This window comes from Zingiber officinale, chromosome 3A, assembly GCF_018446385.1.
Source record: "Zingiber officinale cultivar Zhangliang chromosome 3A, Zo_v1.1, whole genome shotgun sequence".
In the NCBI taxonomy this organism is placed as follows: domain Eukaryota; kingdom Viridiplantae; phylum Streptophyta; class Magnoliopsida; order Zingiberales; family Zingiberaceae; genus Zingiber; species Zingiber officinale.
The window spans coordinates 157,111,103-157,134,014 of NC_055990.1; the positions used below are offsets into that span (position 1 = coordinate 157,111,103).

At 36.1% G+C, this 22,912-nt stretch overlaps 3 protein-coding genes across 6 annotated transcripts; 2 read left to right on the plus strand and 1 right to left on the minus strand.

Annotated features, from left to right (window-relative positions):
• Positions 1-279: 279 nt before the first annotated feature.
• LOC122052980 (protein RGF1 INDUCIBLE TRANSCRIPTION FACTOR 1-like) lies at positions 280-1,156 on the plus strand. Its single transcript, XM_042614768.1, has 3 exons — positions 280-477; positions 553-768; positions 883-1,156. The coding sequence occupies exons 1-3, from the start codon at positions 295-297 to the stop codon at positions 1,111-1,113; spliced, it is 630 nt and encodes a 209-aa protein (XP_042470702.1). The 5' UTR covers positions 280-294; the 3' UTR covers positions 1,114-1,156.
• An 854-nt stretch (positions 1,157-2,010) lies between these two features.
• On the plus strand, positions 2,011-3,597 carry LOC122052979 (pentatricopeptide repeat-containing protein At4g38150-like). The gene has a single exon (XM_042614767.1). It carries the CDS (start codon positions 2,066-2,068, stop codon positions 3,386-3,388), a length of 1,323 nt encoding a protein of 440 aa, XP_042470701.1. The 5' UTR covers positions 2,011-2,065; the 3' UTR covers positions 3,389-3,597.
• Positions 3,598-6,901: 3,304 nt separating this feature from the next.
• Positions 6,902-19,240, minus strand: LOC122052981 (alkaline phosphatase D-like). 4 transcript variants are annotated; one of them, XR_006132135.1, is made up of 9 exons: positions 19,032-19,240; positions 18,645-18,872; positions 17,802-17,923; positions 17,426-17,486; positions 11,874-12,014; positions 11,447-11,554; positions 9,224-9,452; positions 8,384-8,732; positions 6,902-7,285 (listed from the first exon to the last, which is right to left on the minus strand). XR_006132135.1 is itself a non-coding variant. In XM_042614771.1 (9 exons), the coding sequence occupies exons 1-9, from the start codon at positions 19,203-19,205 to the stop codon at positions 7,237-7,239; spliced, it is 1,275 nt and encodes a 424-aa protein (XP_042470705.1). In that variant the 5' UTR covers positions 19,206-19,240; the 3' UTR covers positions 6,902-7,236. The 4 variants fall into 4 exon arrangements, 3 of the variants coding, with proteins under 3 accessions (XP_042470705.1, XP_042470704.1, XP_042470706.1); XM_042614771.1 differs by having other exon boundaries at positions 8,570-8,732; XM_042614770.1 differs by having other exon boundaries at positions 8,484-8,732.
• Between the last annotated feature and the right edge of the window lie 3,672 nt (positions 19,241-22,912).

Genomic DNA, 22,912 nt, shown 5'->3' on the forward strand with positions numbered 1-22,912 from the left:
AAAACCGCCCTATATAGACAAAATCCCCTGTTCTTCATCTGCGTTCTTCCATTTCCTTCAAAATCTATTGAACAGGCGGCGTTTTTTGCATGATTAAGCAACCTCATTGTTCTCCATCTCCTTCAATCCTTTTGTAAACGATAAAGGTGCAATCTTGGACTACTCTGTATCTTTTTTTTTTTTTTTTTTTTTTGCTTCAATCCCCAAAGGCGGCGGCAGCCTTGATGCGTTTCGACGCGTTCTTTCTTCTCTTCCTTTTTTATTCTGTTTTTCCCCCTCTATTTTGGACAGAAGATGAGTCCGATGCTTCGATTGCCGCAGTGGCTGCCGCCGCTCCTGCAGACGAGCTTCTTCACGCACTGCGAAGTCCACGGCGACTCCAACAAGACCGAGTGCAACATGTACTGCTTGGACTGCGCCGGCGACGCGCTCTGTTCTTATTGCCTCCCAGACCACAAGGATCACCAACTCGTTCAGGTTCCTCCCTCTCTATTTTCTAGATCAAATCCAAATAAAAATCGAATTTTGATTTGATCGAGCCCTCCTCTTTAGATTCGGAGGTCGTCTTATCACAATGTGATTAGGGTATCGGAAGTGTCGAAGTTGATAGACATCTCCTCGATCCAGACCTACACCATCAACAGCGCCAAGATCGTGTTCCTCAATGAGCGGCCTCAGCAGAGGCCCGGGAAGGGCGTGATCAACAGCTGCGAGAACTGCGGCCGCGGCCTCTTGGATTCCTTCCGCTTCTGCTCCATTGGCTGCAAGGTGAGGTCCCGAATCTTTCGAACAGATTACGATTTAATCCAAGATTGGGGTGATTGAATCTTCCATAAAGAATGAATCTTTCCTTTTTTTTAAAAAAAAAAAAAAACTTTTCAGCTCGAAGGAATGCGGACGGACCCGGAGTTGAGCTTCGCGGTCCGCCCGAAACCCGGTCGCGAGTGGATGCGAGGATCCGAATCCGACGAGTCGGTGTCGTCGCAGAGGAAGACGCCGGTACCTCTAGTCTCCGGTGGCAATGATGGCAGCGGGAGCGTTTCTTCGGAGACTACTGCCCCGTGCCGGCCGAGGTCCCGACGAAAAGGCATACCCCATCGATCTCCATTCTGATTACATTCGTGGACATTAATGTAGGAATGCATTGAAGTTTAAGTTATGCTGTTAAAAATATTTTTAGATTTTTTTTAAGATAAATAAAAGGTGCATTTGATAAATTCACTCACTCTGAGCCACTGATTAGCTCGCTTAATAATTCATTAATGAGGTTGTTCTACATATCGGCTTCGATGAATTTACTTGACTTATTTAGTTCGATCGATTAGGCCAACTTGATTACTTTAATCGACTAAATTATATTTGTCGGATCTATAGTTTAAGAAGTTTATTAATGGTATGTATAATTAAGTAACATTGTCTTAAAATTACTAAAAAAGTTTTATTTATAAATTTTATTATATTAATACTAAAAACACTTTTTTTTACAAAAAAAAAAAAAAATTGCTAAACCTAAACTCGGACTAGGCATGTCTCACATTCACAATAGGTTGAAATTTAATTCTCAAGGTCATTGTAGCTTGTTGGTTAGTTTTTAAACACACTCATTGCTCTAGCTCATGAAAGGCGAGATTTGACTATTTTTTTGTGGCGAATAGCAAAAACCACAATCTTGTTCATTAACTAAGCTTATGAAAGGTGAGATCTAAGCTTATGAGTTAGATCGTCAAGATATATTTCCATATGATACCCGATACCATACTTGTTCATATGAATTGTCCTTCAATCTATGAGTATAGCATTCATATAGTCATAAAGATCTCTATAACATCGCCCCCTGACTCCATCCCTAATGATATTGAAGTCATGGATTTATGGATCGGTTTCTATATGGTGAGATAAAGTCTGGAGGATGTTTTAGCAAATTCGCTAAACTCGAGGCTCATTTTGGAAAAAGTGGCTAAAGTTTGCGATGGTAAAAATGAAATTTTAACTAATCAAAACCCTAACTGCCGCATCAAAAAACCCCCACCGGTTCTTCCCTCCGCATCGCCAGTCGAGACCAACAATGCAAAGTGCGGTGTCCAAGCTTCTCCTGTCCAATATCTCGAGAAGGCTGTGCAGTCTTCCTAAGACTTGGATAGGTGAGCGATGTGTACCAGGAATCGGTTTCAGTACGAGCAGCAAATCCGGCCGGTCGATGAGAGGCGAAAGAGGTGATGGCGATGACTCGGAGGATCTCTTCCTTCGAAATCTTAACTTTGGGGAGGAAGGTAGCGGAGAGAGGCAAAGGGCGCGCCAGGAAGGCTCTTTTGAACGACCCTCCTCTAGGCCAACGTTTCGCGGTGGCGAGGAAAGGCGAAAGATGCCGCCTTTGCCTGAGGATGGCATCGATGAAGCTTCAGATGATCTTTTCCATGATTTTGACTTGGGCGAAGACGAGCTTGGTATGACTGGTAGTGGTCTGCAAGGCCGTTCTCGCAGCAGAGCTACACGAAGAGCCCCTCCAAGGGAGGATTTTAATCAGTCAACACAGGCTTCATTCAAGGATTTTGGCCGAGATTATATGGGCGACTTTGAGAATCCACAATATAGATCGCCATCAGGATCTGCCAGTGGAGACAGGATTGAAGATTCAAGATATGGATCACCTTACATTGGTAGCGGATCAGAGGATTTGGGTGGTGGGCAGAGGGGAAGAGATCGAATCGGTGATTCACTAGCTCAAAAGTTTAATCTTGGACCATCTGGGCAGCAGAAGAAGACGGATGAAGCCGATCAAAACAATTCAGATTCGACAAAACCTATCTCACTGGAGGCGCCACCAGAAGATGCTGATGAGATTTTCAAGAAGATGAAGGAGACTGGCGTTATACCTAATGCTGTCGCCATGCTTGACGGCCTCTGCAAAGATGGGCTAGTTCAAGAGGCCATGAAGCTGTTTGGATCAATGCGTGAGAAGCGCACAATGCCAGAGGTTGTGATTTACACTGCTGTTGTGGAAGGGTTCTGCAAGGCGGCAAAATTCGATGATGCTAAGAGGATTTTCAGGAAAATGCAGAACAATGGAATCACGCCTAATGCATTTAGCTACAAGATTCTCATTCAGAGCTTGTGCCAAGAAAAGAAATTGGAGGATTCAGTTGAGTTCTGCATGGAGATGCTGGATGCTGGACATCAACCAAATGCGGCTACTGCGATTGGTTTGGTGGATGAGTTCATTAAAGAGAAAGGAGTGGAGGAAGCTGATAATTTTGTGAAGAAGTTGCTCGGGAGAGGTTGGATTCTTGACGACAAAGCAATCCGAGAGCATTTGAACAAGAAAGGACCATTCTCACCATTGATTTGGGAGGCCTTCTTTGGGAAAAAGGCATCACGAGGTCCATTTTGATCTCTTTCTAAGTAATCACAAACTTCTATTTTCATGTTGATCGATGATTCACTCTTTGCCATTACCAACATTGGTAGTTACTGATACTTGATGCATATGTTATGAGAAGGGATCTTGTGGAATCTGAATGGCAAGTGAACTTGCAACGCATAGTATGCTTATTCCAAATTCTAGCTCCATTTTCACAATCAATCATCTTTAAGCCAAAACATGATTCAGTATTATAATATATATCATATAGTCCTATAAATACACAGCAAGAACCACAAAATAAAAATTAAGATGAATAAAAAAACTGTCACTGTTTAGTTCTATAAAAAGCATTCAACCATGTTTTGGCCAACATAGCTAAAAATTTAAGATGCATGAATAAAACTGTATTTTTCTAGTTGTCTTGACATTGAACTATATTTTAGTTGAAATATCATTGGGTGCCAAAACAGGTTTGATAAATTTAGAAAATATTAACATAATGAGTCTAAACAGATGCAATTGTGGGCATAATTTTTTTGTTTTGTTGAGCATATGCCATTTTGGAGGAAGATGATTTTTGTTTTTGTTAAACCTAAATTTTCTGATTGCTAAAAAACATATCAGCCATTATTGAGACATCCTATTTTCCAACTCATCTGTGGTCTGTGGACCTAAGAATTTTGCTGCCTGCCTTTGCAATGGGAATCAAGAGATTCAAGCAAAATGAAAGCAGTCTAAATTCTCTGTCTTTGGCTACCGTATCATAAGGTTTTAGACACCGCAGTTGACTTGCTTTCTAATGTCATGTTGGGAGGTGGGATGAAGTACTCTTATTAAATATTTTGAGTATGATGACAAAAAAGCTATCTAGTTTGTATAATCTGCTCAGAGCACCTCTCTCCATGGATCAGACATCCAAAATTAAAATACTGTTCGAAAACATACTTGTTCAAGTTCAGTATTGTTTGCTAGAATGCATCATCTCAAATTGTATACTTACAGCGTCAAAATTTGATGCCTACAAAATATACAATCACCTCCGCCACAAGATTACATGGTGAAAATTCATTTTCATGGTAAAGTGATACAAATATATATAAAGGAACAAAAGTGATTTATTGTGATTAGGCGTAGGTTTACTCCAACCAAAGAATCTAGATTTATATATTGGGCTTTGTATTTAGATCTGATTTTTCAATTATATATTTTTGTATATTGTATGTTATCAAAATCAATTATATAATTGATTAATTAGTAAACTTTGTGATTGGGCATCGTTACTGGCTTCAACAAAGTTCTAGTTTTCATGATCTTTTGAGATTGATTGATTCTACCATCCTTATTTCCATGTTGGCAGCACACATTTGTTTAACATCTCTTCTTCCAGATTCAGCACCTCTTTCGTCAATAATTTTCAGGAAATTACTATTTACATTTTCATGTAGCAACACATTTTTATTGCTATGATTTTTGTTTGACTCAAATTGTAGCGAGGGATAGGTTATATTTCACCTTTCATACATTTTTATTGCTATGATTCTTGTTTGACTCAAATTATAGCGAATCATAGGTTATATTTCACCTTTCACAATGAGAGCGATATATTTAAAAAGCAGTGAAACACTTGAATTCTCTCAATTCCCCCAAAATAGTTCGAATCCCAAATCAAACATGACTGAATCATTACGATTGTAATGTTACAGACTAATGGATACAGATTTTGTCAATAAGAGAGTGTGCTTGTTCTCTCGCTAATGACTCAGTTAAAGCACCATGACATAAGTAACTATGGACCCGTGTTTGCAAAATTGCAATCCTTGTAGAATCACATGATCCTACGATATAAAATACCAAATCGATCTTAAATCATCCAGGATCATTTTTCTTTTTTACAGTAGAATCATAGCAGAATTAGTGGTATCATAGTAGGATCGGTAGGATCGGAGCACGATCGGAATAGAGTCGTATCTTTGAGAGAATATAACTTTTAACTTAGGTTGAATCATATGACCTATAATATACAAAATTGAAGCATGTTGAAATCTACAATTAATTATCTGGTGAAATAAGTAAACACCAAGTATACAAAATTGAAGCATGTTGAAATCTACAATTAATTATCTGGTGAAATTCGTAATCACCAAATTTCAGACTTAAAAAATGTCATTTAAAGTCTTTTAGGAGGCATGAAAGATTTTTACTCTTTTTTTTATTATCTTTTAGAGTATTTTATAATTTAGGTTATTTTTGTCTTTCACGGAGTTAGGATTAGGGTTCTTAGACTATTTAAACATCTATTTAGTTGTTTTTGAGTTAGTTTTTTTATCAATAATATTCTATCATTTCTGTTCTCCAAAACAATGAGTTTTTTATGTCTATTGTCTGGTATTCTGCGGAATCAATAGGTCCCCACGGGTTAAGGCAGTTGGTACCTACATAGGTGTTTGCTCCAATAGATCTTGATGTCAATTCCGAGTAGGTGATAATATCGCGTTGGATGCCTGACAACTCCCATATTAAGGGTCATTGCGCTAGGCAAAATGTCCCCTCGTGATTTATCTGTCTGTATTTTGTTGAGGGGTTGACGATACAGGACTGCTTAGGGTGAGCGATATTACCTTTTGCTCTAATAGATTTTTAGAAGATTATTTTCAGCATTCATATTCGAATCAAAAGTTTCAATAGTTTCTGCTACATCAGCTGCTTTATCAACCTTTAAACTGAGTAATCTTGTGAACTAAGGGAGCATTCTTGAGGTTGAATGCGATTATTGTTATTCTATTAGTAGAAATTTTATACTTTTTCATTTTGTAATATAAAAATATAAATATTATTGAGTGTTATTATGCTATAATGGTAGTTAAATTATTAGTTAATTTAAATTCTTTGATATGGAGTGTTGATAATTACATGTATATGTAAAATTATTAATCTATTTATATGAAAAATGATGTTTTTAGATATTTATTTTCTAAGTATTAATTTATTAATTTATTTATATGTAAATAATATTTTTTAGATAATTATTTTTAAATTATTACTCATGTACTATAAAATTTCAAACATCATAAATTATGCAAACTATGTCCTCTCGGGGCAGTGTAATAGTTGAAGCATCGGGTGTTGCTATATGAAATCTTATAGTCGAAACTCGACACATCTGAGCATACTCTTCCCCATACCTTGGTCACTTTTACATTGATGGCTAATAGTCACCAATGATTTACCTCCGTGTTGACCTAGAAACAAGTTGACAGAGACACTGGGGGTGAACAAATTAGGCAAACTATAATATGGACTACTGCAACTGCACAATTTCAGATTACAATTGATGGTAGTGCATTATGATAAAATAATGTAACATCTTGTTCTCTCTTCTAATTAAGCATATTCAAAAAAAAAAAAAAAAACTTGACGATAATTCATCATGAGAGAATCTATCTGTTAATAGTCTGAGATAAGGAATTTACTATTATTGGGGTCAGTCTGATTCAATAAGATGACAAACCAAAGATCTGAAAGCTGCGTGAAAAAACGAAATGACAGAGCCTCAATCGAATTTTCTTCACCTTGATTTCCAGAACAATAAAGTTACAACAAACGAATGAATTCAACATGTGAGGCAAGCGAAAATACTATGAAGCAAATCCCCAAATGAGTATGAGGGGCGAACAAATTGTGGCGTTGAGTTGAATGTGCTCCAAACAATTATGCAAAATCATGTTATAATGTCAAACTGGGTCATGCCATTAAACAAAAATGAAGCAGACCACGAGCTTAACGGACCAATGAATTGATGGCACAACAGGAGTTTTCCTGTGTTCTTTTGCAGCTCGTATGATCAATCAATCTTGAATTTCAAAAGGAACTTCTTGCTAGCTGATGCAATTGTATAGGCTAACAGAATCATAGCAAGGAGCAAACCTACGACGAAAATATGAAATGTTAATAGGCCACCAAATTGATCAATTTAGATTTATAATAATATGTATACTCAGTAAACTGTGCCCTGAGCACCAAATTTCATAACTCTTTCATTGCATATGACTGCATAGATGGACACTCGAATGCAACTAAAAGACATTTTTCATTTCTATTAGGCAATGGAAGTGTATTTATAGAACAAACACAGCCTTGAGGGAGCATGAAGTTTAACGTACTAATATCCATAAACAACCGCACTAAACATGCTAACTTGAATTACAGGGTCTGCATGTTTGGCCCCCAAAGGCAAAAACCAGCTCATATAGGCAAGCAGCGGTGATCAAAGAACTTGTTTTAACAATGAACAACGGACAATGGAAATGCAACATATTTCATAACAAAAAATAATAATAATAAAACTAAAATTATTTGCACAGGTTAACATGAACCAAACACAATTCAAATGGAAGTGAAAAACAATATTTTCAAAACGATCTGAAGTTAGACAGTGTAAAAGATACATAAATACTCAATTTCAAGAGCCGCTAGACCCTTATTGGTGTTGAATATCGGCAATGTTCAGATTCAACTCTTGAACCAAGGAAAAAACCTAAAAGAATTGTTTTCAGGAGTTTCAGATGCCTTTTGAATCACACTTATGCAAAAGCTTCCTAACTTTAAGAGAAATTTACAAGTGGAATAGAATCTGAAACCACAGTGTCCATCTGGTTAAATAGCTAAAAGCCAGCCTTAAAAAAAATAAATCACATCATTAGGCGGGCAAAGAGATACAAAAGAAAGATTCAGTGACGACTAATGACGTACGACATGTAAGAATGCTATGACCGCTATTATGGCGGTGAAAGTAATTGGACACCAGGCAACAAACAATACACTAGACAAAGATAAGATAATGAAACAGTAAATTTAGTTTGCATTTTCTTATGATGTCCAGATCTACTACTATGCTATATGTTGTGTTCTCAGGTGGATTTACTACAAAATCAATTGATCTGCATAACAATTCAGTCGTTCATCAGTATACTTTTATGGCTAAAATTAAATTTGGACCATTACAGGAAACATTGGCAGACCTACAATGGGGAGCCATTATCTGATCAAGTCCAATATGTATCTTCAATGATGCAGTTATTGTTCCACAAGTTTTAACTTCAATATGAATAGGAGTGACCCATACCAGCACTTGATGCAAAGACAATGAAGGCAAAAGAATGCCTCCAGAAACATGGAAGTTCTGATTCAAGTAAGCAGTGATGTTCATACTTCATAGGTCTTCCGATGATCTTGTTTGTATCTATGGATTGCAGATCAGAAAGTAAGATATCTATAGCAGTAGCAGGATCTCCATTTGAATCCCTCACTTCAACTCTGATTCTTTGAGGTACCTCATCCCAAATTATCTGAATTGCCCCAAAATTTGGCTGAGCTGAAAATCCACCAAAACACGTTGACAACTTGTGTAGATGCCAACTGGCTGGATAAAATAAGTTAACATGGCACTACTACTGAGAAAATTGAATTGGACAAGCTTAATTTGCCATTCATAATACAATTGCATGTACTATTCTAACTCCTCTCAGATATTGCCTACCATGATTTTTAAGAAGTTCTAGTTTGCATATTAAATTCTAGTTATCCATCAATGGGAAGAATCAGAGAAACTGGAAAGTTGTGGAACTAGCATGACTTGTTTTTTTATTGCATGACATGAAAATATGCTCAAAATAAGAAAAGGAAAGAAATATAAATCAAATGCTCGTGTTTATTCCACGAATCAAGTGCTGAGTTAACATAGAGTTGTCAATTATTTCCTTCTTGGACATGACAAGTCAATTTGAGGTATTTCTTGCACATGAAGCAAAACCAAGCTATTAGCAAAAGATATTTCTTTGAATATTACCATTAGAAAAGTCATACCATATGTGCATGATCTGTATCGGCATTCTGAAGAATACACTCTCATGGTACTAGGTGTCCACCATGCTATAGCTCTCACCAGGAAAGCAAAGAGTTTTGGCACAACCTTTTCAATAGCCTGAGTAAGTCCACTTGAGGTTATATCATACAGTGGATACTGCTCCCCACAATCATAACGGGTAATCTCCCCAAAATGAACATCACCACTTATAAAGAAGATTCCACTTCTCTGCAAGATCAACACAAATGCCTAGAATTACCACTGACAATGATTTCTGAATTGAAATTTGAATTTTGTCACAGAGCGGTAAAGTATTATATACAAGTAAACTAAATTCGAGTATCTTTCGCTTTGTTAAATCAGGATTCTATAAGTTTGATCCTTCTGTATTAATTAAATTTCTGAATCAATGATCACTCAATCAAATTCCTAACATGAGATAAGAGCATTGATCAATAGTCTAAATTTTGGTTTGCTGCATGGTATTTTTGTCTCTTTATTTAACTGCCATTAAAAGTCTTAAACAAAGTGAACAGTCTTGCAGACACTTGGAGTTCAGTAAACAATTGAACCTTAGTCCAGCTTGACCAAGAGTAAGAAACTAAGAATAATAAACTATACATTCAGGTAAGTGGTAGAAGGGGAGCATTGGCGCAACGGTAAAATTGTTGTCATGTGATCAAAAGGTCACGGGTTCGAATCCTGGAAACAGCCTCTTGTAAAAAGCAGGATAAGGCTGCATACAATGGATCCTTCCCCAGGACCCCACATGACAGGAGCTTCGTGCACTGGGCTATCTTTTTTTACATTCAGGTAAGTGGTTACAAATCAATCATCAATGCTTTCTAGCCTACTAATCTCTTTATTCAAGAAGTGACTAATGCATCATTATCATCAACCGTGCTTATCTCCATCGAGTTCTATATTATATCACTAGTAATAAGTGACAATACATCCACATAAAGAAAATGAAGACCGCATAACTCTATGCAATGTTGTGCCAGGCAAAGAATCTTATCTCATCTTTACCCATAATAGTCATGCCACTCTCACATCAAGAATATAGGTGATGCAACCCCAAATCTCATGCAGGTTAATCAGAAGGAATTTTATTATGTTTAAAGATGAACATAGATGGGAGAACTGGACCCGTTTTATAGACCCCAATCTTAAAAAAAAAAAAAAAAGCAATTCAATGCACAAAGCTTCCGCCAATGTGGGATCTCAGAAAAGAATTTATTTATACGCAGTCTTACCCTACATTGCAAGAGGTTATTTTTCACGACTTGAACTCGTGATCACTAGGTCACACAACAACTTTACCGTGGTGCCTTACCCCGATCTAAACAAACTAGTAATCAAATTGTAAAATAGGAATCAAACATCTAATTTAAATTCCTATCAAATTATTATACAATTTCAGACGTGCAAACAATATTCAATGCCCTAAAATAAAACAATTACCAAGTTGGATATTCTCATAAGGAGAATTTACCAAAATAAACTCTTGCAAACCAACACTTATGAACAAAACTAAATTTCTATTTTGCATCAATAGATCTCTTAACTTCTTTAATTACTCATTCTATTTGGATAGGTAAAGATCAATAATGCATTACCATGCAACTAAGCAACTTTTTAAATATTTAAAAATCTTATGGGCATTCCCATAGCTCTTGGGTCATTCATGTTTCTAAGTTTTTATGTTCATTAGCCATGTTGTTTCGCAGGTTTAGCTTCAGGATACAAGAGTTTACACAAGTGTACCTTGCAAAATGCTATTAACTTGGGTATTCTAGGAATATACTCAAAGGATGTTAGGTCACACTATTTCATGCTTTATTTTGCATTTCAGCACTACATCATTTTCAACTCAAAAAACTATTTTCTCCATCATTATGCCTTATAATCCATACCATAAGTACACCAAACAAGTGGAAATTAAGTTCTGAATATTCAAAACAAAAGATTAATAACCAGCAGTGCTATTGACTCCTATAGCTTCAAGAAAAAAAATTGCAACTTTCCCAGCAGACTCTCAAATCTACACAAACACCTGGAAAGTAGAAAAGACCGAGATAAAATCTTTTTAATACAGTAATTATGTTTGGACAACTAAATCCACTTAGGACAAGCAAGAAGCCTGAATAGTCCTAATTGACAAACAAACAAGATATCACCTCTTAAGAAAATTATAATTGGAAAAGATAAAGGTCACCTGCCTTGCTATCTTTTACCAGTTTATACAGACGTTTTCTCTCCTTTGGAAATCGTCCCCAAGACTCTGGATAGAACAATGGAGAAGTAATTGCAGAAAGATTTGATACTACCTGAAAAAGGCAAAAATGAACCTCGAACACAATGGCTAAACTAATGCAATAAAAACAAAATTCTAAAGAAATTATAAAGAAATGTCCACAATCTATCTCCTTGTCAGAATAAAAACATTGATTTTTCCAATGACATAAAAACATATAATTGTGTAAAACATATCACTCCAAACACCATTCTAGAAAATTGTCATGACTGAGTTATTAACTATTATTCTTACCAGTGGCATCAAGCTTGGCAGACAATATTGATCAATGGCTAAATGAAGCCTCAAAATACATTTTCACTGAGGAAAAATGATGCATGGATATTTAGTACCTGAATGGAAGAGGCAATAATTGTAATTTCTGATTCAGGACCATACAATTCATTCTCAAGCCATTGCCACTGAGAATCTCCCAATATAGTTCCATCACTGAAGAGGGGGTCCCTATGATATCTCGTATCCAAAAGAATGATCTACAGGACAGAGAAATCAATATCTAGAATTTATACTCCTCTTCATCTTTGTGTCTTGGAATTTACAAAATAGAAAACAAACATAGATATACAGGCATGCACTTATCATTTCAAATCAGAGAATCTACAGGTGAAGGATACTAGTTAGGTTTGGCAAAGACATCAACAACAAGAAGCTGTGTTAGTCCCAACTATTTGATCTAGACTATGGATTGGATCTTGTTCCTTTATTGAACTTTATGCAAACTTATAATCCAATACAACACTGCACTCTTAGATCACTTATAATTATTTAAAATTTTCATTGGTCTCCTATTCACACTATTAATTCTTATTAATTTGATTTGTTTAACTATTAAATGTATTGGTCATCATTGAAATTATCCATATCATCTTAATATTTTCCAACTCCGCCCATGACGACCGATCATGGCCGGTCTCAAGCCCGAATAAAGGAGGAGGGTTGCATTAGGTTGCAAGCTAGCGTCAAACTATGGCAAATATTGAATGAATGAATCCATTAAAATATTGTGCTAATGCTAGGTTGTTCCCCGGAAGAAACGCGTTGTAGGGTCTGACTGTAACGTCTCGGCAAGGACCGCTACATCTCCAGAACTCAGGTGTAGTGCTAAATATGCAAGAGTGCGCGTTACAGAGTCCGACTGTAACGTCTCGGCAAGGACCGCTACATCTCCATGAGAACTTGGGTGTAGTGTTAAATAGGCAAGAGTTCTCACACCATAAATTAGATAAGAACAAATATGATAGGAAAACTAATAATCTAAGATTTGGAATATGAAACATAGGAACTCTCACTGGTAAATCAATTGAGATAGTAGATATGATGATTAGGAGAAGAATTAGTATTTTGTGTGTACAAGAGACAAAATAGACAGGAGAGAAGGTAAAGATGATAGAGAACTCAGGTTTTAAGTTATGGTACACTGGAAAGAGTAAAGCAAGAAATGGAGTGGGTATTATTGTAGATAGTTTGTTAAAGGATGAAGTTGTAGGAGTAGTTAAGAAAGGGGATAGAATTATAGCTTTTAAGATAATAGTGGCGAAAGAAACTATGAACATAATTAGCGTATATGCAGCACAAGTAGGATTAGATGAAGCTACCAAATCAAGGTTTTGGGAGGACTTAGATGAAATATTATAAAATATTCCACCAAATGAAATGATTTTAATAGGAGGTGATCTAAATGGACATGTCGGAGTTAAAAATGAGGAATATGAGAGAGTACATGGGAGTTATGGGTTTGGAACGAGAAATGAGGAAGGAAAACTATATTAGATTTTGCGATAGCATATGACCTTATATTAGCTAATACGTTTTTTAAGAAAAAGAGAAGAACACTTAGTCACATTCAAAAGTGGAATAATAAATTGCAAATTGACTTTATTATGGTTAAGAAGAAGGATAGAAAGATTTGTAAAGATTGCAAAATCATCCCTGGAGAAAACTTAACTACCCAACATAGGGTAGTAGTGTTGGATATACGCCTCAAGCATAGTATCAATAGAAAGAAAATATATACAATTCCTAGAATTAATGGTGGAAGTTAAAGGATGGGAAACAAAATATATTTAAGGAGAAGGTAAAAGTACAAGCATTAGGTGAAATATACGATGACTCTAATACAACATGGGATAAGATGGTATCAAAGTTGAAAATAGTAGCTAAGAGTGGCCTCGGTGAGTCAAAGGGACATGCACCACTAAGTAAAGAATCTTGGTAGTGGAATGAGAAAGTACAAGAGAAAGTGAAGGAAAAACGAATAGCTTATAAGGAATTATATATTTGTAAGAATGAGGAAAACTTAAAAAAATATACAATAGGTAAGAAAGAAGCTACGAAAGTAGTGAGTGAAGCAAAAAAATGAAACTTTTGAACGGTTATATCAAAAATTGGATACAAAAGAAGGGGAAAGAGACATTTATAGAATAGCTAAAGTGAGAGAAAGGAAAATAAGAGATCTTAGCCAAATAAAATATATTAAAGATGAATGTAATAGGGTATTAGTAAATGATGGAGAAATAAAAGAGCAGTGGAAGAGGTATTTTCATCAACTTTTTAATGAAGGTTTAGGTGACCAACTTAACTTAGGTAATTTAAGTAGGTCAAATGAGCATAGAAATTTTAATTTTCTTCGTAGAATTCAAACTTCAGAAGTAAAACAAACTTTAAATGAGATGCACAATGGAAAAGCCGTTGGACCATATGATATTCCGATAGAGGTATAGAAATGCTTAGGAAAATAAGGTATTGAATGACTTACAAAATTATTTAACATGATATTGAAAACGAAAAAAATGTCTGATCAATAGAGGATAAGTACTCTAGTTCCCTTATATAAGACCAAGGGAGACGTACAAAATTGTGCAAACTATAGGGGTATTAAACTAATGAGTCATACTATGAAACTTTGGAAGAAAGTAATAGTAAAAAGATTAAGGAAGGAGACCGCAGTGACAGAAAATCAATTTAGGTTCATACCTGGAAGGTCGACAATAGAAGCTATACATCTTCTTAGATAATTAATTGAAAAATATCAGGAGAAAAAACAAGATCTACACATGGTATTCATTGACTTAGAAAAAGCTTATGATAGAGACCCAAGAGAAATTATATGGAGAATTTTAGAAAAGAGAGGTGTTAGCGTAACATATAATTAAGAATATGTATGAGGATGTACCGACCAGAGTAAAGACTTCAGGCGGAGTAACTGAAACATTTCCAATAAAAATAGGGTTGCATCAAGGATCAGCTCTAAGTCCTTATCTTTTTACACTAATTATGGACGAACTCACTGCGCACATTCAAGACACAGTACCGTGGTGCATATTGTTTGCAGATGATATTATTTTGGTAGATGAGACACGTGAAGGAGTAAATGCTAAACTAGAATCTTGGAGGGAAACACTAGAAGGGAAAGGTTTTAAGCTAAGACAGAATATATGGAATTTAAGTTTAGCAATATTAGAAGTAATGAAACAATTGTTAAGATAGGAGAGGACGAGTTGCCCAGAACCGAGAGATTTAAATATTTAGGATCATTTTTGCAAAATGATGGAGGGATTGAGAGAGATGTCTTACATAAAATACAAGCAGGATGGGTGAAATGGAGAGGAGCGTCGAGTGTTTTATGTGACCGTAAAGTACCTCTTAAACTTAAAGGTAAGTTCTATAAAATCGCAGTTAGACCTGCTATGTTATATGGAGCTGAATGTTGAGCTATGACTCGAGCACATGAACAGAAGATGAGAGTTACAGAGATAAGGATGTTAAGGTGGATGTGTGGGCATACGAGAATGGACAAAATAAGAAATGAGAGCATTAAAGAAAAAGTCGGAGTTGCATCTATTGAGAAAAAACTCTAAGAGACACGTTTAAAATGGTATAGACATGTACTTAAACGACCAATAAATGCTCCAGTTAGGCGATGTGAAACTATGATAAACATACATATCAAACGAGGAAGAGGAAGACCAAAAAAGACTTGGTTAGCAACAATAAAATAAGATAAAATTTATTTAAATATAGATGATGATATAATAGGAGATAGAGCTCAATGGCGTAAAAGGATTCATACAGCCGACCCTACTTAGTGGGACAAGGGTTTGTTGTTGTTGTTGTTGTTGTTGTTGTTGTATCTTAATATTTTCCTAATTTTATCATTTATTAGAGGTTCACTTAATTTCTCTTGGATGACTGTATTTTTTTTATAACCTTTCTAGTAACTTAACACGTCCATATTCACATACTTGCCTCTACATTTTTTTTTTTTATATGATACTTTCTAGTTGTCCATCACACTTACTCACAAATAGCAGCCCTCCACAACAATCTTTTCTCGTATGATAGATTAATAGTTTCTTTAAAAACTATATTTATAGCATAAAGGGTACATGAGAATCAAGCATATCATCAACATCTCATTGTTGTCAATAATATATCCAAGATATTTAAATGACTCTGACTTTCATGTCCATTCATCTTAATTCTTTGTTCTTTTCTAATTGAAACTTGAAATCACATTTTATATGTACAGTCACTTATATTTAAGTTAAAATCTGTAGTGTCTAAATTTTCCCACTACATTTAATTATATTTACACTATCAACCATTAACACAATAGTATTTGCAAAGAGTACACAAGTCTACATCATCAATTAGCAAAATATTGTCAACAATCAAGATAAACCAAAGAGGAATTTTGAAAACAACTGACACATTCATCCAGTGCTAATGTAAAAAATATAGGGGTAAAGAGCTAACCCTTTATTTAAACTTACCGTCATAGAAAAATCAATTGTTACACTCTCAATGGCTTTAATACTAGTAACTATATTATCATGCCTTTATTTGTTACACTTCCACTGTCATATCAATAGAATTACTAGTATTTCACCCCAGTAATTGTCAAGAGATTTTCACATTATTTATTGGATAAATTTAGAAAATAAAATTGATATGACTTTTAAAAGGATATTTTCAACATCCAAATGTGCAAGGTATGAAAAGATTTGAGTTTAAACAAATAATAAATGTAAATGTGTGCTTCAAAGAAAACCCTAAGGGCATGTTTGGTTGTCACACAATCCTGGAAGTGTCGCTCAAGCCTGATGATAGGCCCAGACGCGTCGCCCAGACCCTTACGACGCGTCCGGACACATCGCACGAGCCCGGCAACGAGTCTGCACTCGTCACGCGGTCCTAGCAACGTTGGACTTGTTGCTCAGCTGAAACAGGGTACGTTGGTAAGTTGTAAGTTAGTATTTAATTAAATAACTTTAGGTTAATAATTGTAATCATCTCCTAGCTATGATTAGGATAATTTAAATAGACTTAATTAAAGTATAATAAAATTATCTCATTCATTTAATATATATATATATATATATATTAAATTTTTAATTTTTAATTTTAAATTTTTAATTTTTAATTAATATATTTTATTAAAAGTAAATAAAAGCATAATGATTATTTATAATATTATATATAAAAAATAGTAAAAAAATTCATCTGCCTAAGCACCGCCTAGGCGGCCGAGACGGTAGGTCGTCACTGATTGCTCCGCCACCACCTATCGCCATTTACAATACTGATCTAAGGTTATGTTATTTGATCCTGTTTGATTCAAGTAATGAGTGATTCCTAGGTAATGGAACATGTCCGTCACATCAACAAATGGGGATATAATCCGGAATGTGATGACTTTGGAAGTGTGAGGTTTTATGTGATTCCGGAGTTAATAAAAAAAATTTCCGAAATTTTTTTTTCCAATTTTTTCCCCCAAAATGAGTATTCTAAAAGTTGAACCAAACGACATTATGCTATATGTAAGTCCCCAAATGCACCCAAAGGGCAGAAACAAGTTCTTAAAGTTCCAAACTAGCAAGCATACCTTTATTTGTTTTCCACTGGGACCAAATATATAGGATGTATAAACCCCATCTTGACGCCGCCTACAAGATGCAGCCGAAGTGTTAGTGCTGTTAATACCAGGTTCTTGATAGGAGTACTGAAAAACCTAGATCTGAACCTTACTGCAATTGGTATATCAAATTAAAATTGAATACTTTTATTTGTATTTCAGTAGATGGGGCAAGCAATTCAGGACTTTCTGTCTTAAGTAACCAATATTCTGAAGATTTATGTTTTATTTTGTATATAAAATGAACCAATTAAACAATAGCAACACCATGTTATGTTTTGATTGCTTCATAGCCAACTTAAAAAAACACTTGCATGAATGTAAAAGATGTATTGTGACTGATTACCGAGGACTATCTTCAGCTTCATCTAGGAAATCTAAAAGAAGCCTTTGATTTATTTCCTTCTTGCTGAATTCTTTTCCTGCATCATTCAACCCATAATCATGGTCATCCCATGTACCAATAACCTGCAAAATGTTATTGTTCTAATGTCATAAGGCAAAATGAAAGAAGAATAAGGTTCTTATACACTCAAAAATCGGCATGTCAAAAGGGTTCAACGTAAGAAGGTTCACCTACACGACCTCATAAGGAAATCTAATAGCTTCCTTAGCTGATTTATAGTTCTAAATTACCATCATTATCATCATCATCAATCCGTCCTTGTCCCAACTATTTAGGGTCGGCTATGCAAATCTTACTCCTCCATTGAGCTCTATGCAAGACTAACCCGCTACATCATCTCATAATCAATCCTCATAGAGAATATTTGTTTATTATTATAATTAACTTGGTACCTTTTCAGTATTTAGTCTTCAATGTTTGTCTTCGGTGCAAAGTATTACAATTTTCTTTACAATAAGGAAGCAATACCTTATAAGGTTCAATGATAGATACATTTAAGGTTTAAGTGGACGATATTGAGGTGCATAACAAATTGCAAATATGGCTAGTAGTGTTAGAAGATCAACGATGACAAAACAGATTGTCAAATTTCCAATGCAATAAATCTAGTGCCATCAAATATTAAAAAAATAATAATAAAGTCTAAGAAACCAATCAATTGAAAATTTAGATGAAAATTCACCTCCTATTTTAATGTCATCTTGAGAGTTGAGAGCCAATTCTTTACAGTAAAAAATTCCTAAATCTAATAGGGGAAAAAAAATCTTGCTGTGAGGAATCCACCTGAGCCGTCTGTCTCAGATTAGAGTAACCCGGATTGCCCTTAGCCAACAAGTACCTTCTCCGCATCTCCTCCTCCGTCGACGGGAAGAATCTCGGCACGTTCTTCCACGGCCCGATAGTCCGCTCCTTCCCCATAATCCTGAAGGGGCGTTTGTTGTCGCCGTAGATATTGTCACCAAGCCAAATGAAGACCTGGGGATCGAAATCAAGGACCGCATCCCAAATCGACTGCAGAAACCGGTAATTGCATCGATAACATATATTCCTCCGCAGAAAACTATTTTGAAAAAAAAATAAAGAATATGTAGACGAGGAAACAAAAAATTACGTAACTGAAAAAACTGTGGAGCCAGTGGTTATTTGAAAGAAATATATAGACTCGTGTACCTGCGGCGCACTCTGGTTGGAGCAGGAACCGAAGGCGATGCGAGAGACGACGCCAGGGGGAGGCAGCTCGCCATTCGAAGAGGAAGGAGAAGCTTTGGATAGGGACACGAGGAGGAGGAAGAGAAGGTACGGTGAGAGCGAAGATCGTCGAATTCCCCTTGACTTCATCTCCATGTAGAGGAAGTAGGATTCCGAGTGCTGCGTGTTCGCGTATTGATCTTCTTGCCTATGGGGAACCCGAACTTATTAACAGACAACTTTTCAGAGCACCCCCCTCCGCCCGATGAGTTTATCTGATTTTTTGAAAACACCCCTAATATTCTATTAAAACCCCAGTACTCCTTGTATTATTTTATAATGATATGAATGTTTGCTGGCTAGGAGTAATCTAGGTATTAAAGGTGATGGATCTAGCTCCATCAATATTTTCCATCGGGCATTAACAGTGATAGCTCTAGATAAAAATGTAAGACCGTATAACTCCCGAAAGGCACATAGTCTACTGGGATTCATTTTCTTTTGGCAGCTAAAGAAATATTCATTTTCTTTAGGCAGCTAAAGAAATATTAAATTGAAATGATCTTGTCCGAAAATCGAGAAGATGGATGTTGGGAATATGACGCTTCTGCTGACCTTCGAGGGACTTCGTGTTTGTCTGCAACACAAACAGCGTTAGTGTCGAGCAAGAGAAAAGATCCCCTACGATGACCCTCCAACGCTTAAGTCAGTCTCCGGTGAAGCAAGAAGCAAAGGGAACTGTAGCGCAACTGTAGAGATCGCGAGAAAAACATACATCCACCGATGCCTAGATCCCCCGTTATTAGGGGCGTAATCGAGCCGAGTTGAATTCTTGGATGTTTGAGTTTGGCTCATTTATAATCGAGCCAAGTTCGAGCTTTATTTAATGAATATATTCATGACTCACGAGTTTATTCAAGCTTTTATCTAACCTAAATGAGCTTAATAAATATAAATTATAAATTTAAATATTCATTAAAAACTAAATTATATATTTTTAAAAAATTATAATATTTTTGTTAAAATTTATAATTTTATTCTAATAAATAAATTTAATATATTTGTCTATGTTTTTCATAAGTAGAGTGTAAAATCTATAATTTCAATATCAAAATTATTATTTTTTTATTTAAAAGTTGATTCATAAGCTTAACGAACATGTTCACGAGCTAACGAGCCGAATATTGTGAAGTTTGAATTTGGTTTGTTTATCTTAACGAGTCTCATTAAACGAGCTCAAACGAGTTTTTATCGAATCGAGCTTCGAATAGCTCACGAGCGGCTTGGCTCATTTACACCCCTACCCTTTATATAAGGCTCCTGTAGCGTGTGTGCACGCTTCTTAAAGCGGGCACGTAATCCCAAGCTTTCCATGAAGAGACATGTGAGTAAAAGTGTCTCTGACACAGTATCTTAATGGTCCGAGCATGTCTTTGACATGACAGTGGAAGCTTCCGTCGTACGATCTTCTGTCTGACCATGCCGTTCGTCGGTGACACTAACTCCCAAAAGGATGTCGAAGGATATCTTGTTGTGTCTGTTGCTCAGCCGAGCGGCCATTAGCCGAGCGGAATGGATGCTCGGCTGAAAGTCCCCTATCCCAGTGTTGTCCGTTGCTTGGCCGAGCAGGTGGTCGCTCGCTTGGAATCCGTTGTCTGGCTGATGAATCCTACTACTTGACCGAGCGGGGTAGCCGCTCGGCCGATACTTCCACTGTCTGATTGCGCACGTGTATCTAGATCGTACGGGATAGTCGCTCGATTGTAGTAACGTTGTCCGCGTGTGGTTCCCTCGGTCATGATTTTACTCCGTTGATCTGGGCATTGATGTAAGGCCGAGCGGGATAGCCACTCGGCCTGCTTCCGCAGACACTTGGCATTCATTCCTATCTTGAGTGTCTTAACTCAGCTGGTGGCTGAGCTAGTGATAATGTCGGATCAGGCCTTTCATATCTCAGTCGAGCAAACCACTCACTCGCCCGACTAATGATAAGGAGTGTTGATCGTCTTGATTTTGACCTCCATTATGACGAAAACCTTTCCCAAGATTGAAGGTAATCAATAGTTTTCAAATAAAATTTTTGTTGAAGGTAATCAATACCTTAAAATGGGTTATATTAAAATAGAGAAGCAAATTCAAAAATTGAAAGGCTAGTTGAGATGTTAATGTATTTACGTAACGTACATAATATGATTTAATCAATAAGTAGAATTACAAGTGACTCTACTGAGGGGAAGGGATAGATGTCCCTTCTTAATAAAATATCTTCAAAAATCCTTCTATTAATTTGCAATTGAATGCTTGAATAAAAGAATAGCTACCCCTAAATAAAATATAGAGACACCTTTATTAATCTATAGTCAAATGTCTATTGACTTTTTATCCCTTGATAAAATTTTTGGATCCACCCCTCACTAAAATAGTAGATATTCATACGGATGACCATCATAATCTTTTGGTCATGTTAATTTATAGGACTTCTAAAAATCATCATATGTGATAATAATTTAACAAAATAAACGTTAATAGTGGTCAATTTTTTTTTTTTTACGAGACAAATCATTTGCTTTTATAGAATGGGAAATGTTCACCTCATGCTCCTAAGGACAACAAACTAATATTAAAAAAAGAAAGAAGAAAGAATCATCTTGTGAAACCAGTAAAATCAGACTCAAACAAAGCTCAATCAGATCAAATAGTAAAATATATTCTATTTCATCATATTTTTGACAACTTAGATAAGAAAATTAGGGTTCCAGTTTAAAAAATAGAAAGAAAAAAACAAAGATAATGTAGGGAAAATGTTCATAGCCCAAACCGAGTTCGGATCAAAATGCTAACAAAAACCAACAAAATTTTCAACCAAATAGTTTCCCACATCTCTTTCGCAAAACTATGTAGGAAAAAGATACTACAATTTAATAGTTTTCAAACAAAATACCAGATTCAACATAAATCATTGCCGTTGTTCTTTATACCAATCATATTTACTCATATTTACTGTACCAGTTACTAAAAGAGGGTTCACAATGCCGATAAAATGAGGTGAAAACGTGATTATCTGCATCAACAATGAGCACAACTGATACGTTGATGAAAGGGGACCCTATTAGCGGGTTAAAGTAGAATAAAAATAGTGGATGTGGAGGTCAAAGTTAAAACAGGCAAAGACTCTAGCTTTGAAAACCGACAAATTGAGATGAGCGGCGCATTATTTGTTCGGCCGATCATGACGACCCGGTCGGCCCAAACTGTGTCCAAATGGTCCCTCTAGGAAAGCCCGTGAGTAAGACTAATAGCCAAACAGCAATTCCCCCGGACCGCCACCTTGAGCGGGAGGCCTGCCCGATCAGACAAAGGGCAACCCTTCGATAATAGTACAATCGAATGAAAAACAGGACAATAGTTCTATGCATTACGGCCAGACAAGGACTACCCGGCCGAACAGCGGCCAGTTGGCCGCGTGTGGACCTACGAATTATCTCATCATATCCTTTTGTGAATTTATGCTGCTGGCAGCAGAGCATGTCCAACAAGTAAATCGTACTTTAAAATCTTCCAGACTATCACATCAAAAAGTTATATGGTTGCTTAAGGAATGGTGTCAGTGATATTTTTTTTAACATGTCTTTTCCTAGATTGTGTAGGAAAATGTACCTACACTTTGAGATATGTGTACCAATACTACAGTAACATTATAAAAGAAGGTTCACATCTAAAGGCAAAAGTATGCATAACTTCATTTTCTACGCGCTCTTGCTACAATTTCCCATTTTTCCTACTCATCGAAAACTGACTTGAGCGTCGGAGAGTCATCGCTAGGAACCCCTTCCCAACCCGGCGCTAACGACTTTGTGTTGTGG

What these genes read in the sequence shown, in the direction of transcription:
- LOC122052980 (XM_042614768.1), top strand. Translation starts at nt 295, where the DNA reads ATGAGTCCGATGCTTCGATTGCCGCAGTGGCTGCCGCCGCTCCTGCAG. An exon ending in AGGATCACCAACTCGTTCAG is followed by an intron (nt 478 to 552) that starts GTTCCTCCCTCT and finishes CCTCCTCTTTAG; the next exon opens with ATTCGGAGGTCGTCTTATCA. An exon ending in TCTGCTCCATTGGCTGCAAG is followed by an intron (nt 769 to 882) that starts GTGAGGTCCCGA and finishes AAAACTTTTCAG; the next exon opens with CTCGAAGGAATGCGGACGGA.
- LOC122052981 (XM_042614770.1), bottom strand. Translation starts at nt 19,205, where the DNA reads ATGGAGATGAAGTCAAGGGGAATTCGACGATCTTCGCTCTCACCGTAC. An exon ending in GAAGCTGAAGATAGTCCTCG is followed by an intron (nt 17,487 to 17,801) that starts GTAATCAGTCAC and finishes TGCATCTTGTAG; the next exon opens with GCGGCGTCAAGATGGGGTTT. An exon ending in TGTCTTTGCATCAAGTGCTG is followed by an intron (nt 7,286 to 8,483) that starts GTATGGGTCACT and finishes TTTTCGTCGTAG; the next exon opens with GTTTGCTCCTTGCTATGATT.
- LOC122052979 (XM_042614767.1), top strand. Translation starts at nt 2,066, where the DNA reads ATGCAAAGTGCGGTGTCCAAGCTTCTCCTGTCCAATATCTCGAGAAGG.